General features: G+C 37.5%; 1 protein-coding gene across 7 annotated transcripts in view; it reads left to right on the forward strand.

Annotated features, from left to right (window-relative positions):
• RYR2 (ryanodine receptor 2) overlaps nucleotides 1-16,633 on the forward strand; it is a 738,653-nt gene that overhangs the window by 600,323 nt on the left and 121,697 nt on the right. For all 7 annotated transcript variants that reach the window (XM_045087357.1, XM_045087359.1, XM_045087360.1 and 4 more), the window contains 7 exons: nucleotides 198-258; nucleotides 1,464-1,702; nucleotides 3,197-3,278; nucleotides 8,739-8,869; nucleotides 12,655-12,975; nucleotides 14,432-14,672; nucleotides 15,067-15,154. In XM_045087357.1, coding sequence (XP_044943292.1) covers nucleotides 198-258; nucleotides 1,464-1,702; nucleotides 3,197-3,278; nucleotides 8,739-8,869; nucleotides 12,655-12,975; nucleotides 14,432-14,672; nucleotides 15,067-15,154 — 1,163 coding nt within the window. The remainder of the gene's footprint in view (nucleotides 1-197; nucleotides 259-1,463; nucleotides 1,703-3,196; nucleotides 3,279-8,738; nucleotides 8,870-12,654; nucleotides 12,976-14,431; nucleotides 14,673-15,066; nucleotides 15,155-16,633) is intronic.

Below are 16,633 nucleotides of genomic sequence, written 5' to 3' on the forward strand. Positions count from 1 at the left end.
TGCTTTTCTCCTTACATTTGCATAACCACTTTTGAGCAGAAATCCTGCATGATTTCAAACCCGAGTATCAGAAAATCGTTTTAATCGAGTTGTTATGGAATTGTACCATTGAGTAATTTTTGGTACACAAATCTTTCTGGAAAATAACAGTGAGAAATCCTCAGTGTGATTTATACAACCTTTTGTTTCCTCTATAGGAAATGATGCCACATCAATTGTCAACTGCCTTCATATTTTGGGTCAGACCTTGGATGCCAGGTAAGTGGACACATTTTTGTCTACATGGCTGTAGGAGTGCCACGCGAGAATAATAAGACTCACCTTGTCTCTTGATTTAATTCTTTGGAATTGTAATAAAGACTTAAGTGGGGGTGAAAAGAATATTTCATAAATGACAGATATAATGGCACTTTATTATTTCTAGCATCTTCTCTAAATTGTTATTCAAATTTCAAGTAATTGCAGTGGCATCTAGATATGTCATGGAGGGTTGAATTGGGAATGTATCACATGCAAGAGAAAGGGTGAGCTCCAACTTCAGAGGTCTTCGTAGCTTCTGGGTCTGGTACCATTGTGCTCCGCATTTGTGATAACATTTAGCTTTACAGGAACAGGGTTTTAGTCGTATGTTATAGATGAGTATGAAGCTTAAGATTGCATAGTTAAGTGTGGAAGTAGACCAGTTCCCAAGTGTGTGTACTTTCTACTCTGCCCTCCTGGCAGCATGACTGGAAACCTGACAGGTTGCCTAAAAGCAAAACCAGTATATCTCATGGGGTTGATTCAGCCTTTAAGCCATACATGTATTTCATTTGTTATCCAGGATAAATCTAAATAAGAATTCCTAAATGTCTCCTAATAGAGGAGATGCCATGATGCTATTTACTATCACATTTAAAATTTTATGTGAGGTATTTTGTGTGATAGATGAAGAAAAGTAGATGCTATTATATACCTTCATTGCCTCCTAAACATAGTGGCATTAGAGGGTGACTTCTGTACAAAGTCCTCCTCTGGAGGCTCGTTTAGCTGACAGCTTGCTACACTTAAGGCACAAAAACATCTATCTCATTTCATGACTTGGTTGAGCTGGGATTCAATGTTTCTCTCACACTCGTTGCCTCAGGAAACATTTTGGTTGTCTTGGATTTAGGATTAAGTCAAAAAGCTCAAAAACTGTGGGGTTTTTTGTCAGAGTATAAAACAAACACTCTCCATATTTGAAAACGGTAGAAAAAACAGAGCATTATCACTGATTTTGGATCAGCGTCCTAATTACGTGGACTGCGAGGGCATTCAGGAAAGGTGATGGGCTTACAGAGCCATACTGCTCTGAGTTCAAGTACACTGGAAAAATTGGGAGTGAATTAAAAAGATTTAGTTGACTGAGTGACTGTAATGGGTAAATAGAGGTAGAAGCATGTTTGATTTGTATCCCACTTGCTCCCTTCTTTCCTTCCTAGGACTGTGATGAAGACTGGCCTAGAGAGTGTTAAAAGCGCACTCCGAGCTTTTCTGGACAACGCTGCAGAGGACCTGGAGAAGACCATGGAGAACCTCAAGCAGGGCCAGTTCACCCACACCCGAAACCAACCCAGAGGTGTCACTCAGATCATCAATTACACCACGGTGGCTCTGTTGCCGATGCTGTCGTCATTATTTGAGCATATTGGCCAGCATCAGTTTGGAGAAGATCTAATATGTATGTAAATCTCTTACTTAGAGTCTCATTATCTAATAGTACAACGCGAAATCATAAAAGCTCCATCTAGTTACTGAAACCCTGCCGACTCATTAAAATGCACGTTTGTCTTTTTGTTTTTTCTTCTGCACAACATTATTAGGTTGGCATTTGAGGTACAGAAACCATTTTTATAGAGTTAGGTCCCCGAGTCACGTGGATTCCCAGAAAGGGACGGTAAGGTCATGGCTGTGGGCTCTCACTTCCACCTCATTGAAGCCCAGGTTCCAACTTTCCCTATTTCTGTGTTCTCTCCTTCCGTGGAATTTTCCCAGTGCGGTTGAAGCATGGGACATGCAACATTAAATGTTTTTGAATTATCTCTGAGTCAGTGCTGATTGTTTCCACAAGATGTGTGACCAACGAATAGGGAGGTGATGGCGACAGAATCTGTGTAAATCATTGGTCTACTAGGGTGGCTCACGTATTTTTTGTTTATAGGTTTCAGTCTGTTTTCATGGGGGATTTAATCAGCTGTTTCTGCCTGGAACCATAATTCTTAAAAATTTCCACAGATTGCTCAAAATAATGTGAAAATACAAATAATATCAGACCTGTCCCAGTTTCCTGCTCTCCTGCTGATATGAACATGAAAGAAGATGTAAGCCCTTGTTAAACAGGCACGTGGGTCTTCAGGACAGATGCACCTACTCAGACCCCCAACCTTGTAGGTCTCCCAGGTGAAGCAGAGCTCTGGGTGAAAACCACTGCATTACTCAGTAGGGAACACCACTGCTACTCACTAAACATTTCCTTAAACCATTGTAGGAACATTGCTTACAGTGCAGAGTGGATGTGGGAACAGCTCTGGAACACAGGAATGATTTCTCCATTCCTATCATGGTAGATTCTTTAAGAAATGGTAGAAGCACTGGAATTAAAAAACCAGGGTTCTTAGGGGTTTTGCCTCTTAAACATGTCTTCTTGCATCATAGATCATGTGTAACATTTTATTTTATTTTCTGGCATCACTTTAGGCTTGACTTACCTATGCCTTTAATGTTGGGTCAGAAATAATCACTAACTCACTACCTTCTCCAACATTGTTTATTGTTTGCTTAGGGGTTAAAATAAAAGACATGGTCTTTGTATCCCTTCAGAAGAGGACACAGAATCTACCCCTCCTCCAAGACAGTCTCGTGCTTAATTTTATTCTCGAGGAAATCCTTTTTTCTTCTATCTAGAGAAAAATTATAAAAAAAAAAAATTCTTGAGGATGTTCTCAATAATTATACTATATTCTTTGGAATGCTTTCAGCTCCTCAAAGCAAAGAATTCAGTTTGGGAAATAGTTTTTATATTTCATTTCACTTATCTGTTTGTTCTAATTTTGCTTTTTTTAAATGTTAAAATATTAGCATACCCTTAGTATGGAATTTTGGTTTCAGCCTAAACTTTCTTAGAACAGCATATAAATAACAAGTATTTTTTGTTCTTGTTTCTGTTTTTCCTTAGTGGAAGATGTACAGGTATCATGTTACAGAATTCTGACTAGCTTGTATGCTCTAGGAACCAGCAAAAGTATTTATGTGGAAAGGTAAGATTTTAAAACTTTAGCTTTGTATTAAAGCTGTTTCAGGTGTTGTAACTATTCGTTTCAAATCTTTGTTTTCTCAGTTTTTCCTTAGTTATAAATTAACAACCAGATTAATATATTGAATTCCTTGGGAGTAATAGAACAATCTTTAAGCTGAATTTGAATTGATATAATAAGATTCAACCAAATTTTGTGGGGGGGGGAGGTAAAGCAGTAATGGTAAAGCTAATATAAAGATTAAAGAGGGTGTTTATGAGTTTTATGAAGGAGTCTGCTAGAACAGTTTCTCATTGTATGTTTGAAAAGCAAATGGGTGTGAATATCGGCAGTTATTAGAATGAGCTTTGTTTTCCCATGTTCTCACATTCAAGAGGAAGAGATTATCAGATGATGTGGACAGGTCAAGATAAGGACTCCCCATTACATTTAAGATAAAAGGTCACTGGTGATTCCACTAAAAGATTTCTGTGAAAAAGAGAAGAGAAAAATTTTTTTAAATGTTAGACTAAAGAAAATGACATTCAGAGAGAAGACTGATAAATAAAATTAATATATGAATGGATATTCTGATGGAATAATATTGAAAAGATGTAAATGCTCCCCAAAGTAATCTATAGTTAATTATAATACAATTTCAAGTGGAAATTTGCTTTTTATTGAATTTGACAAAATAATTTAAAGGCTCATTTGAAAGAATAACTCATAAGACTAGCCAATAAAATTTTGAGAGAGGACAAAGTGATGGAATGGTACTCATTTGGCCTACCAGATATTACAACTTAAAAGTATCAATAATTAAAATATGGTTGCAAGTGCATAGAGATAGGACAGTAAATCGATGTAAAAGGATAATTCCATTCATGCTACATATTTTTTTTACCAGTTTTTTTTTTTTTTTTTTTTTTTTAAGATTTATGTATTTGTTCTGTGGAGTGTGGCTGCATGAGTGAGCATGAGAGGTGGGGAAAGGGGCAGTGGGAGCTGGAGACTCTCCAGCAGACCCATGCTGAGTGCAGAGCCGGATGCTGGGCTTAATCTCATGACCTTGAGATCATGACCTGAGCCAAAATCAAGAGTCCAAGCTTAACCAGTTGTGCCACCAGGCACCCCTTCCCTGCCTTTTTAATTAATCTCTATTTTCATATGGTTTTTATGGCTTCAAAAGATTTTATACTAAGGACGTTTTATAATTTATTGAGATGTTACTTTATTTTTGATTTGCAGGCTGTTTTTCTCATTTCCATAGATAATGCTAAATCTACATTCATAGTTTTCTGCGTATATTTCTTTTTATTTATTTTAGCTACAATCTCCGAATTTAAAAATGTGGGTTAAAGGGTAGTGACATATAATAATTATGATACACATCTCGCTGTCTCTTCAGAAAATTGATTCAGTTGACACTGTCAAGTTTTATAAAAGAATTCTTATTTCCTCACATTTTCCTCATTTCTGTTACTCTTTTTACTATTTAAAAATATAACAGTTAAAAATGGGGTTCAGTTTGTCTTTTCTTTTTCTTTTTTTTTTTTTTTTTAAGATTTTATTTATTTATTTGACAGAGAGAAATCACAAGTAGATGGAGAGGCAGGCAGAGAGAGAGAGAGGGAAGCAGACTCCCTGCTGAGCAGAGAGCCCGATGCGGGCCTCGATCCCAGGACCCTAAGATCATGACCTGAGCTGAAGGCAGCAGCTTAACCCACTGAGCCACCCAGGCGCCCCAGTTTGTCTTTTCAAATGCATTTCCCTAATTCCTGGTTCCTACCCATTCTTTGTGTGGTTTGTCATTTTTCTTTATTTTGTGAATTACCTTTCATATCTGTTATACATTTTTTTATCAATGTGTTGATGAATGAATTTTATTAAGAGGTTAAAAACTGTTATTTCTATCATCTTTGTGACTTTTAGCATTTTCATAACTTCATAGTGGTTATATATAAAATCATGTACAGATAATGTTTTATGACATGGAAAGTTTGATTTTTATATAATCTATTAATTATCTCATGGGTTTTTATTCCCCTTAATGTAATATTTTTAGACAGGTTATACCATACTGATAACAGCTAGAAATTCAAATATTTATTCTCTTAGGTTTTTCATTCTTTTAATTGTTTAAATTTAGCTTTTTAATCCTTTGCCCATTCAATAAATAAAGATTAAATGCCAGGTTCTCTGATACAGCAGTAAGCAAGATAGAGGCCTATTCTTAAAGAGCTTATACCTAATAGGGAAACAGAAAACAAAACAAATAAAGTGGAAAATGTCATACTGGCATGTTATCGTGTGTGAATAAGCAGACAATAAAGAGAATGACATGGGGTACTTGAGAATGTATGTTTGAGAAAATGATTTTTTTTTTTGAGAACATGATTTTTTAGAACTTTCCTCCATTCAGTGGAAAGCAGGTAGTAGATTAATAGATAAATCAGGTATAATGGGTCTGTGTCAGATAGCTTCCGTTTTCTCTATGAAGTATGCCTCAGCCAAGAGATGGTTGAAAAAGGAAATGTAAGAAGTAGGCAAGTAGAGAATGTCTGAAGTGATCCTTTCTGGAGTAAGATGGAATTTACTAGAAATGAATCTGAATTTCATATTTCTCTTTAGTATTACATGGAATTTAAATTAAATGTCTAAAATCATCCACCACCTGGGAAGTATTGATTTTTAATTGAAATGTAGCTGGCATACAATGTCACATTAGTTTCAGGTATACAGGGTAGTGATTGGACAGCTGTGTACATTACTCTGTGTTCACCACTGTAAATGTAGTTACATGAATCATCAGGCAACACTGTTACAGTATTATTGACTATATTCCCTATGCTGCACTTTTCATCTCTGTGACTTATTTTATTGTTTTTAAAGATTTATTTATTTTAGAGAGAGAGTGAGCGCAATGAGGGAGAGGGGGGAGGGGCAGTGGGGGAGAATCCTCAAGCAGACTCCCCGCTGAGTGGGAATCCAGACCTGGGGCTTAGTCCCACTACACTGAGATCATGACCTGAGCCAAAATTAAGAGTCAGATGCTTAACCGACCGAGCCACCCAGGTGCCCCTCTGTGACTTATTTTATATCTAGAAGTTTATGCCTCTTAATCCTCATTAACCTATTTCACTTATCCCCCCAACTCCCTCCCCAAGTAGTGATTTATTAAATATTTCTTTTATTTGCTGATTTAAAATGAAACCATCATATTCTGAGGTAATACATATACTAGATTGTATTTTTCGAACCTCTGTTCCATTCTATTATTTGATTTTTTTTTTTTTAGAGATTTTATTTATTTATTTGTCAGAGAGAGAGCGAGCGAGAGCGAGTACAGGCAGACAGAGTGGAAGGCAGTCAGAGGGAGAAGCAGGCTCCCTGCGGAGCAAGGAGCCCGATGCGGGACTCGATCCCAGGACCCTGGGACCATGACCTGAGCCGAAGGCAGAGGCTTCAACCCATTGAGCCACCCAGGCGCCCCTATTATTTGATTTTTAAGTGATTAGATCATTACGTTGTAGCCTGAATTGTTAGTAGTTAGTGATACATTGTAATATCCACTAGTCCAGACCCTCTCATTACCTTAGCAGGGCTGCTGTTGTTGCTCTTGTTACCTCTGTTTTGTTTTTGTTTTCTGGTTGTTTTTTTGGGGGAAAGGGAGGGTTGGATAAAATTTGGGATCCTTTTGTTAGGTTCTAAAAAAAAGATACATGTTTTTTCTTTGTTTGCAATTATAAAGTCATTTGGGGAGAATATAAAAATGAAAATCAAAAGATGAGTGAAAGATACTTTGAGAAAATGAAGAAGTAACACTATAACTTGAGAAAAATATAGATATTGGGGTGTCTGGGTGGTTCAGTCACTTAAGTATCTGGCTCTTGATTTCAGCTCAGGCCATGATCTCAGGGTCGGGAGACTGAGCCCCGAGTCTGGCTCTGTGCTCAGCACAGAATCTGCTTGAGATTTTCTCTCTCCCTCTCCCTTTGCCCTTCCCCCATTCATGCTTGTTCTCTCTCTCTCTCTTTCTCAATAAACAAATCAATAAAATCTTTAAAAAAAAAAGACAAATGTAGATATTTTAAATAAGAGCCATCTAAAAAAATTGCTCTTTTCAGAAGACCAACACAAATGGTCAGAGTTGGTCTGAGAATTACTAGTTGAATCAAAAATTTAAAGTAAATTATTAAATAGGTCACATGAATTGTTAATGAAATAAAAGCACTCGTCCAGTCAGATGTAAAGGCAAAAATTATTTTGGAGTCATACTGGAAACATTTTAGACTATTAAATTCTTGAATAAATATATCCTCGTTATTTTCAAACATCTGTTGAACTCATAATATGTGCCAGAAATTTTGCAGTTCTGCATTCGTAATTTTAGGTGAGGAAAGCAAAACATAGAAAGAATGAGTAATTTTTCAATAGTAATACAAGTATTACGAATAAGTTTGGAACTCTGTTCTGTCTGAATCAAAGCCCTGTAGCCCTTGTAATTTCTTGATATCCTAAATTATTTTTAACAATGAAACGGTATTCGATGTTTGAATTAAATTCTGTTTTATTCAGTGTCATTCTATGAAGGGACATTCTCTCGTAACTGACTAAATTTCTAATCATTTTAATTTAAAATATTAGACAATCAGACCTTGTTAATTTTAAGTAATTATATATTTTTCAGTTAGAAATTTAGAACTACCAAGTGAATTATGTAATATTTTCTTAATTACATTTTATTGACTTTGAAAATAAAACGTTTATACACAATAATTTAAGAAGGTCATAATATACCAAAATAACTCTCAAATTGGTCTGCATTTAATAAACAATGTGCCAGTGAATCTTTGGACACCATAGGTAACCAAGGAAAAGAGGGAATTTTTGTCAGTGGCAGGGGCAGCTTTGGGTCATACCCTCCCCTAAATCAACTGATCACAATATCAATTCTTAAACCTCTTCCATTCCTTAAAAATGATAAGTCAATTTTGAGTGTTATTAATAGTTTTTGACATTTATTATGTCTTACTATTTTTTAGCTACCCTGAAATTACTTATACATAGTAAATTTTCAAAACACTGTTTTAGTGTATTGGTGTAAATCCTTTATTTTTTTAATGTTTTTTAATGCATTTATTCACATACCAAGAATTCTCCACCAGGTCATTATGTTTAAAAAAAAAGATGTAAAGAAAGAAAGCAAAGCAAAAGACACGTCCGAACTTGTGAAGGGATTTGACAGGGACTTTCGTCTTTTTTTTAAACAGAAAATTTAGCCTCTTTTTTTTTTTTTTTAATGGCGGGACTGTGCTATTGAAAACATATGTTGTTTTGCAATATAAAAATTGGATTTTGGAGTTAATTTTATTGGTAGCACTAGTAGTATCCCTCTTGTAGGTTAAACTGGTTAATTTTACTCTAACTTCTTCAGTCATTCACTTGGAAGACATAAAAACCATAAATGTTTTCCACTTGCAGGCAACGATCTGCGTTAGGAGAATGTCTTGCTGCTTTTGCTGGTGCCTTTCCTGTAGCATTTTTGGAAACTCATCTCGACAAACATAACATTTATTCCATCTACAATACTAAGTCCTCACGAGAAAGAGCAGGTAACACAGAAGCATGTTCGTACTTGAGATATGAAGTTGAAACTTAATGACCTTTGTTTTATTTTCCTACATTGATTTTTTTTCTTAAATGGGCCACTTCAGTTTATTATCTCCAGTGCTATTTGTTCTTAAATATTATTTGGATTTTTTTTGGAATGTTATATAGTATTCTCATAGCATCAATAAAAGAAAATTCATTTAATTTCTTCTAAGTTAATGAATCACAGACAAATGAACACTCTTAAAAATAAGACAAAATAATCGGCAGAAATTGAAAAAGTAAGTCAATCTGATCTCTGATTCAGTTATCTCTAATAATCAGCAAGTACTTGGTGTTCTTATTTGTTACATTTATGGATTTGTACCTTTCTGGGTTTTTTTGTTCACCAGATATGTCCATCTTATTGGGACAGCTTTAGTCTTTGTGTTTTTTTCCTAATAGTTTAGTCCAATTACTATCATTAAAAAAATTATAAATTTGAGACTCAATTAGTGACTTAAATTTGAACCCAACCTTAGCATGCATATATTTAAGATTTTAATGCCTATATGTATACTAGGCATCTATAAATATAATATGTCTCCTGTTGCTTTTCACTTGGGAAAAATCTATTGTTCTATTTAGGTAGGCTCATTTCCACCATCCCAGTCGAAAAGCTCATAGAACCAATTCCTGATGCTTTCAAGGATTGGTCAATAAGAATCTATTATAGGATTTACTTACTAGGATTTAAATGGACTTGGATAAGAAATACTTTAAAAAGTAGTTATTTTTTCTAATGAGGCTTTTAAAGCAAACCAAACAGTTCTCAAGACCTGAATGATACAGAGATGTCCTCTCATATAACTTTTCTGTTTGAATTCCTAAGTCTGATACAGTATACTGCATTTTATTTGCTCTCCAATAGCCTCTCTCTCCCAAGAGAGCTCTCCAAAGAGTTCTCCAAACTTGGACAAGAGCTGTTTGCTGTTAACAAATGCATATCTCTCTGTTCATGAGATTATTTCTCTGTGTAAGGAGCTCATGTTTTAGGGGAGCTGCTGGTTATACTGATTTTATAATGCCTTTTATCAAGTAAGAAATCTTTTACAAACTCAAGTAATCATTATTTAATTTGCCTATTTTATAATTCTAATTTCATATAACAGGAAGTTAAAGAAAAATTCAGCATTCAACAGTGTGACTTAGCAATATTTCTCTGTATAAATTCCACAGTATATTTGTAAATAGTCAAATATGGTTGAGTTTGAACTATTAATCATCTGTGTAAACCTGCCTTATGTCTTATTTAGGATTTTTGACTGATTAATACTTTCGCTGTGAGCCCAGAATGAAGCAGATTTGTTATTCATTACAGATAATAAAATGCCCAGAGCAGATAATGTACCTGCTTTTGTTTCTGTAACAGCTCCTTTGCATAACAAAGTAGAGGAATTGGGGTGAATGATGCCCTTTCATTCCTGTTTTAGTTATTGGACAAGTAATTGTGGCGTCCATTGGGGTGGAAGGAGGAGATTTGATACAAGGATGAGCAAGACTGGATTCTTTCTCGCAGGAAGTTTTGAGTTGCAGAAGGAGAGAGACTGATAGGCATATGCGATAGAATTCAGAATAAAGAACAAGAAGGACACCAAAATGCAGGTTTAGCCTGGGACCCCGGGAAAGATCTCACTGAGTTGGTTCAAGAGGAATCTTGAAATTAGGAACCCTGACACTCTGGTACATTCGGAGACACTTCAAGCCCTCAGGGGAGGGGGGTGCAGAATTCAGAGGGAAGGAAAGAATGGAAAACCAGGTGAAGTAGGCTTTCTTTGTTAGGGAAGGAGTGGGCACTGCACCACACAAACAGGATGCTTCTGTTGGCTTTAGGAAGAGGAGTACATGTGTAGGTCAGCGTTGTAGAAATCCAGCCTGACAGAAGTTGAGAAGGTAAACGGGTGTGAGTCGCCGATTCAGAGAATGGTTGTGGTAATTCAGGAGACACGGGACATGAGGAAGGCTTCTTGGATGGAGGATATCATGGTTGTGAGAGGTCCTGGAGCTCTTGTCCTGTTGTGTGGGAAACGCGAGAGCATTACAGCCTGGAAATTTCTTCTCAGTTTGTGGTCTGGGAGACGGACTGCATAATGTTGTCTTCACCAAGACATGCTCAGGAGGTAGGTGGAAGAGGAAGGGTCCAGTTTAAATTTGGATCCACTGTGTTTTAAGCTGCTTTGAAAACAGTATTACACGCAGAGGTTTTCAGAAATCTGGCTTTGAGAGCTATTAGCTTATAGCAGAAGCCCATAGGAATGGCCACAATGACCCAGGCAAATGCAGAAGGCAAAAAAGAAAAGAGAATTCAAGGTAAATGAGAATTCACAACATTTAAAAGTTCGTCAAGGAGCAAACAGCCTGGAAAGGAGCCTTACAGCGTTCAGGAGGGAGTCAGGAAGACTGAATGAATGCATTGAAGTTAAGGAAGAGGAAATTCTGTGAGTGATGGGAAAGACCCCCTATTGATGAAGTCCCAGAACCTAAGTCAGGTTCGGTGGGGTGAGGTTCGGAGCTGACGACTAAAGAAATTCTTGAGACATCTTTGGTGCAAAATGGTGGTTTATTAAAGCACGGGGACAGGACCCGTGGGCAGGAAGAGCTGCTGCCCCAGGGTTGTGAGGGATGGCAGGTTATGTACCCTGCGGTTGGGGGAAGGTGAGGGGAAGGGAGGTTCAGAAGGGCTATTGGGGTAAAGAAGACTGTCAGGATATTGAAGGCCTGGTTACTATAAAGCCAAGGCCACTTTCCCTCTAATGAGGCATTAACATCAAGACAATTGGGAGTCTCCTGGTGGAATGTAACATTCCTGCTATCAAGCGTCCTCCTGAGTGAGATTTAGGTTTAGAAGAAATTTAACTTGATTTACTTTTCTTTTTACCTCCGCCTCCTTTGTTTTTTTTTTTAAGGAAGGGAGCGTGATTAGTTAGGGCTTGAGGAACTGAGTTCTGTGTCCTTGGAAATTGGGCTATTGATAAGGTAACTTCTTTGTTGTAAATCTCAAGGACATTTGCAAACCAAGGGAGACTCCTGCCTTACTGGACTGTGATCTCTGCAAGTTTACTATTTGTTTTCCTTCTAGGGTAGTCAGGGTGCCTGAGGAATGTGACACATATTACTGAGGGGAGCAGGTGGAGAGGGGTGCAAGGTGCCAGCTTTTGCTTTGTCCTCAGCCAGCCTCCTGCTCCCTCATCACTATCAGTTAGTGGGGTACAGATTTGTGAAAGAGGGAAATGGGTAAGTGGTGGGAAGCAGAGGACTTCATTGCTAGAAAGCTAATTAACCCAGGGGAGACTGGAAGTATAGGTCCAGGCTGCTGGGGAGAAGATAGGAAATCCTACAGAGCAAGGGGCTGGAGAAGCCCAGCAAGGCCCCTGCAGGGTGGCGGACTCTGCATTGAGAATACAGGCCAGACTGTGAACAGGGACTGCACAGCTCTTTGCACTGAAAATGGGGAGCAGACAGGAGAGGATGGACCCTCTGGAAAACTTGTGGGCAGATATCCTGGTTTTCTCTGAAGTAGAAGAAATGGTTGTTTGCTGATCTTAAGGGACTGGTGGTGGGATAGGAATTTGGGAAAAAGAATGAAAGTTTGGTGGCTGCCGTGACTAGAGAGGGAGGAAGGCATGGCCGGTCTTGCTGAGTTTTGAATCCAGCATGGAATGGTTGCTTGCATCTTCTAGAAATCTGGCTGTCATCATCGGTCTGTTCTTTCACTGAACACAGTTCATTTTTACGTGTGTTTCTCTAGCTCTCAATTTGCCAACTAATGTGGAAGATGTTTGCCCAAATATACCGTCTTTGGAGAAACTCATGGAAGAAATTGTGGAATTAGCCGAGTCTGGCATTCGCTACACACAAATGCCCCATGTGATGGAAGTCATACTGCCCATGCTTTGCAGCTACATGTCCCGTTGGTGGGAGCACGGACCCGAAAACAACCCGGAAAGGGCTGAAATGTGCTGCACAGCGCTGAACTCCGAGCACATGAACACGCTCCTGGGGAATATATTGAAAATCATATATAATAACTTGGGAATTGATGAGGGCGCGTGGATGAAGAGGTTAGCAGGTGAGGATTGGAAAGGAATGCACTGCTTCCTTTGTTTTGTCTCCAAAAGGATTTGAAATCAGAACACTAGGGACACCTGGTTGGCTCAGTCAGTAGAGTATGTGGCTCTTGATCTCAGAGTCATGAGTTTGAGCCCCACATTGGGTGTAGAGATTACCTAAATAAACAAACTTTTTAAAAAAATGAAGCGCAGAAGGCTAGAAGTTTCCCGTCTTAGTCTTTATCAATATTTTCTTCTGTTGTCAAAAAATATTAAAAATATTATTTCTGTCATACTGTTCTTTAAAAAAAAAAATGTAGATTGAATTAAGCATCAGGTAACTTGTCATATTGTTACAACATTTTTGTTGTTACAACTTTTAAGCAAGTAAACATTTTCCTGGTTGAACAGTCTCTGTAAGATTAGTTAGTAAATGCAGGGTGAAAACTAATGATTCAGTAGACAGAAAAATAAAACTGGATTTTGAAACATTCCCCTTTTAGCAATTCATCTTTTTAGGAGTGGGGGAGGAAAATCAAAACATGCAGTCAAAAATTTACATTTGTTTATCATTGCACTATTTAAGTTGGATAATGGGAAGCAATTTCTTTTTTTTTTTTTTTTTTAAAGATTTTATTATTTGAGAGAGAGAGAACACACACAGGGAGAGGGAGCGGGAGAAGCAGATTCCCCTTCTGAGCAGGGAGCCCAACATAGGGCTCCATTCCAGGACCCTGAGATCATGACCTGAGCTGAAGGCAGATGCTTAACTGACTGAGGCATATAGGTGCCTCAGGCATCAGTTTCAAGGATAAAAAGAAGGATTTTAAGGAATTAAATTCAGAGAGAGAGGAAGAGGGAAGGAATGGAAGGAAAAGAGGGAAGGAAAGAGGGAAATTATTTACTTAAAAAACACAGTAATACACCAATTTCTTACTAATTTGGGTAGGGTGTTTTCTCTTCTATACATCTATTATTAGTAAATAAAATCACAGTTCCCATGCAATGTAAGTCTCCCACTGGTACCAGGATGGGAAAGCAGAAGTGATACAACTAGATGTCCTCTCATAATGATTCAGTGCTACATATTCCTTGTAAAGAAAGGACCAGAGGAACCTTTTCTATTTGGGGATTTTTTTTTCTTCCTTTTGTGAGAATAATTGATTTCTAAAGTGAATGAACGTGTTTCTGGTTTTGTTTTTTGTTTTTTTTTTTCTATTCCAAATTAGCTGCCAATTAAAAACAAAAAACAAGAAAGCACATCAAATTCAATTCAGTAATCATTTTTGAACAGCAACTCTGCAATTAGGTTTGGGACTGGAAAAATGGCTGAGGCACAGGCTGAATCCTGAAAGAAGCCACGTGCTGGGGGAGGAGGGGGTGCGTAGATCGTGCAATTACAATGGTAATTATAATCTGTCTTCACTTTAACAAATGTTGATGCAGGGCAGAATATTAATGTCTGTCTTCAAACAGTTTTTTCGCAGCCCATTATAAATAAAGTGAAACCTCAGCTCCTAAAAACTCATTTCTTGCCATTAATGGAGAAACTCAAGAAAAAAGCGGCGATGGTGGTGTCTGAGGAGGACCATCTGAAGGCGGAGGCCAGGGGGGATATGTCCGAGGCAGAACTTCTCATTCTCGATGAGTTCACCACGCTGGCCAGAGATCTCTATGCCTTCTACCCGCTACTGATTAGATTTGTAGACTACAACAGGTACAATGTTCAAAAGTGATGAACTTCTCTGATTCGGTCATGACCTTGCTGGGTTCCCACGTGCCAGTGGACTTGCTTCATTGACTACGTAATGAGCTTGTCCATGACTGTGACATAACCAAATGCTTAGAGAAAGGGTGGTTTTCACCAAGCCTCTCCAAATTACAGTCAGAAATCACGTTTGTGGGTCCAAGTTAGCAGTCTGACAGTTATGATGTTTAAATTGTTTTCAATGTTTAACAAACGGCTTCTGAAGCCACTTGTGAGTTCTGATATCCTGGCTTCACCTTTAGCTGACTTGGTTTCAATTTTAACATTGAGTGGGTGATTTTTATAAAAAAAAATTCACTTGAAGGAATAACTGAGAAACCACTTCATTTATTATGTGATCTAGGGCAAAGTGGTTAAAAGAGCCTAACCCTGAAGCAGAGGACCTTTTCCGCATGGTGGCCGAAGTGTTTATCTACTGGTCTAAATCCCATGTAAGTAGGAAAATATGGCAGCACTTCCTGTTTGGTTAGGTCAGGGGCTTACACATTTTTGTGTGCGTGTTTGTGTGTTTTTTTAAGATTGCATTTATTTGACAGAGAACAAATAGGGGGAGAGGGAGAAGCAGGCTCTCCACTAATGCGGGGCTCAATCCCAGGACGCTGGGATCATGACCCAAGCCAAAGGTAGCCCCTAAACTGACTGAGCCACCCAGGTGCTCCAAGGAGTTATATGTTTTTAACCAATATTCCTGTCCCCTTAGTAAACACCTATGATAATGTTTCTCAAGGATGCTTCCTAGTATCACTTAGCTGGTGTGGAGAGAGAACAGATTCCCCTAGGTAGTTTGAGGGAATATAAACCCTCTTTTGGGTTTGGGAAGGTATCACAGGGGTTTTTAGTTGCACTCCATAAATGGCATTTTTTTTTCTTTTTCCTTTACCCCTAAATCTTTAGGGTAATGTGAACACAGAGATGTGGCCTTTTATCATCCAGGCTTCCCTCTGTGTAGATGTTTTGTTAAGCCCCCAGGAGCCCTCATGCCTAGTTTGAGAAATGCTGAGGTGAACTTCTGTTTTCCAGTCACAAGAATAATTCTTGTTTACTTGTACGATACTACTTCTTTAAATGTGTTCCCTCAGCACATACTTATGTTTCTACAGGAGTTTGCTTTTGCTCACACGTTAGAGTAAAATATAGCTCCTTCTAGGAATTCTGTTGATAGAATTTATAAAGTACATCTTTAGTGAATTTTCACTATTTTATATGTTGCAAGTAGAAATCTATGTTTTTATTCTGAAAAAGATTTTAGTAATAGAAACTTGATATAGTATTCTATAAATATTAAACAACTAGCAGAATATGGCGAAGTGACCATTTATTGTTGTCCCAAATTATTTAAAAAGCTTAGAATTTTTGTGTCAATTATAATTCTTGATGGCACTTTGCAAATGGGAGACTCCAAGAAAATAAAAATAAAACCTCAACCTCAGCTTCATTATTTGAGGTGACTTCCCAATTTATTTTATCAGATTGTTATACAGATTCTTTTATTTTAAAAATGTCATATATTTTTTTAAATTAAATTTTCCTACTTAATGTTTAGGATAAAAAGTATTATTTAATGCCTACCCCTGAGGAGTCTGTCAAACTTGGTACCAAATGTATATAAAATATAATTACACTGAAATAATATGTGGAATAATGGCTTTCCAAAATGTATGCACTTAAATCTTCACAATGACTTTCATTTTCAGTGATGCCCAAAATTCTTTTAGCTCCATTAGGTTCCTCTGGATGAAAGCAAATGATTTCTGAGTCTGTTTAACTTATGTTGAGAAGGTACACTAGATTGTTCAGGGAGCCTTGAAAGGAATGTTTGAAATCCAGAGCCCAGGAGCAAATCACTTAAGAAAACTAAAAACTGTGCATTTTTCCTTGAAGAACTAAAAATTTTCAACTTCATCAATCAC

The sequence above is a fragment of the Mustela putorius genome, unplaced genomic scaffold, assembly GCF_011764305.1.
Source record: "Mustela putorius furo isolate JIRA1106 unplaced genomic scaffold, ASM1176430v1.1 tig00001118_pilon_pilon_pilon, whole genome shotgun sequence".
Classification (NCBI taxonomy): Eukaryota; Metazoa; Chordata; class Mammalia; order Carnivora; family Mustelidae; genus Mustela; species Mustela putorius.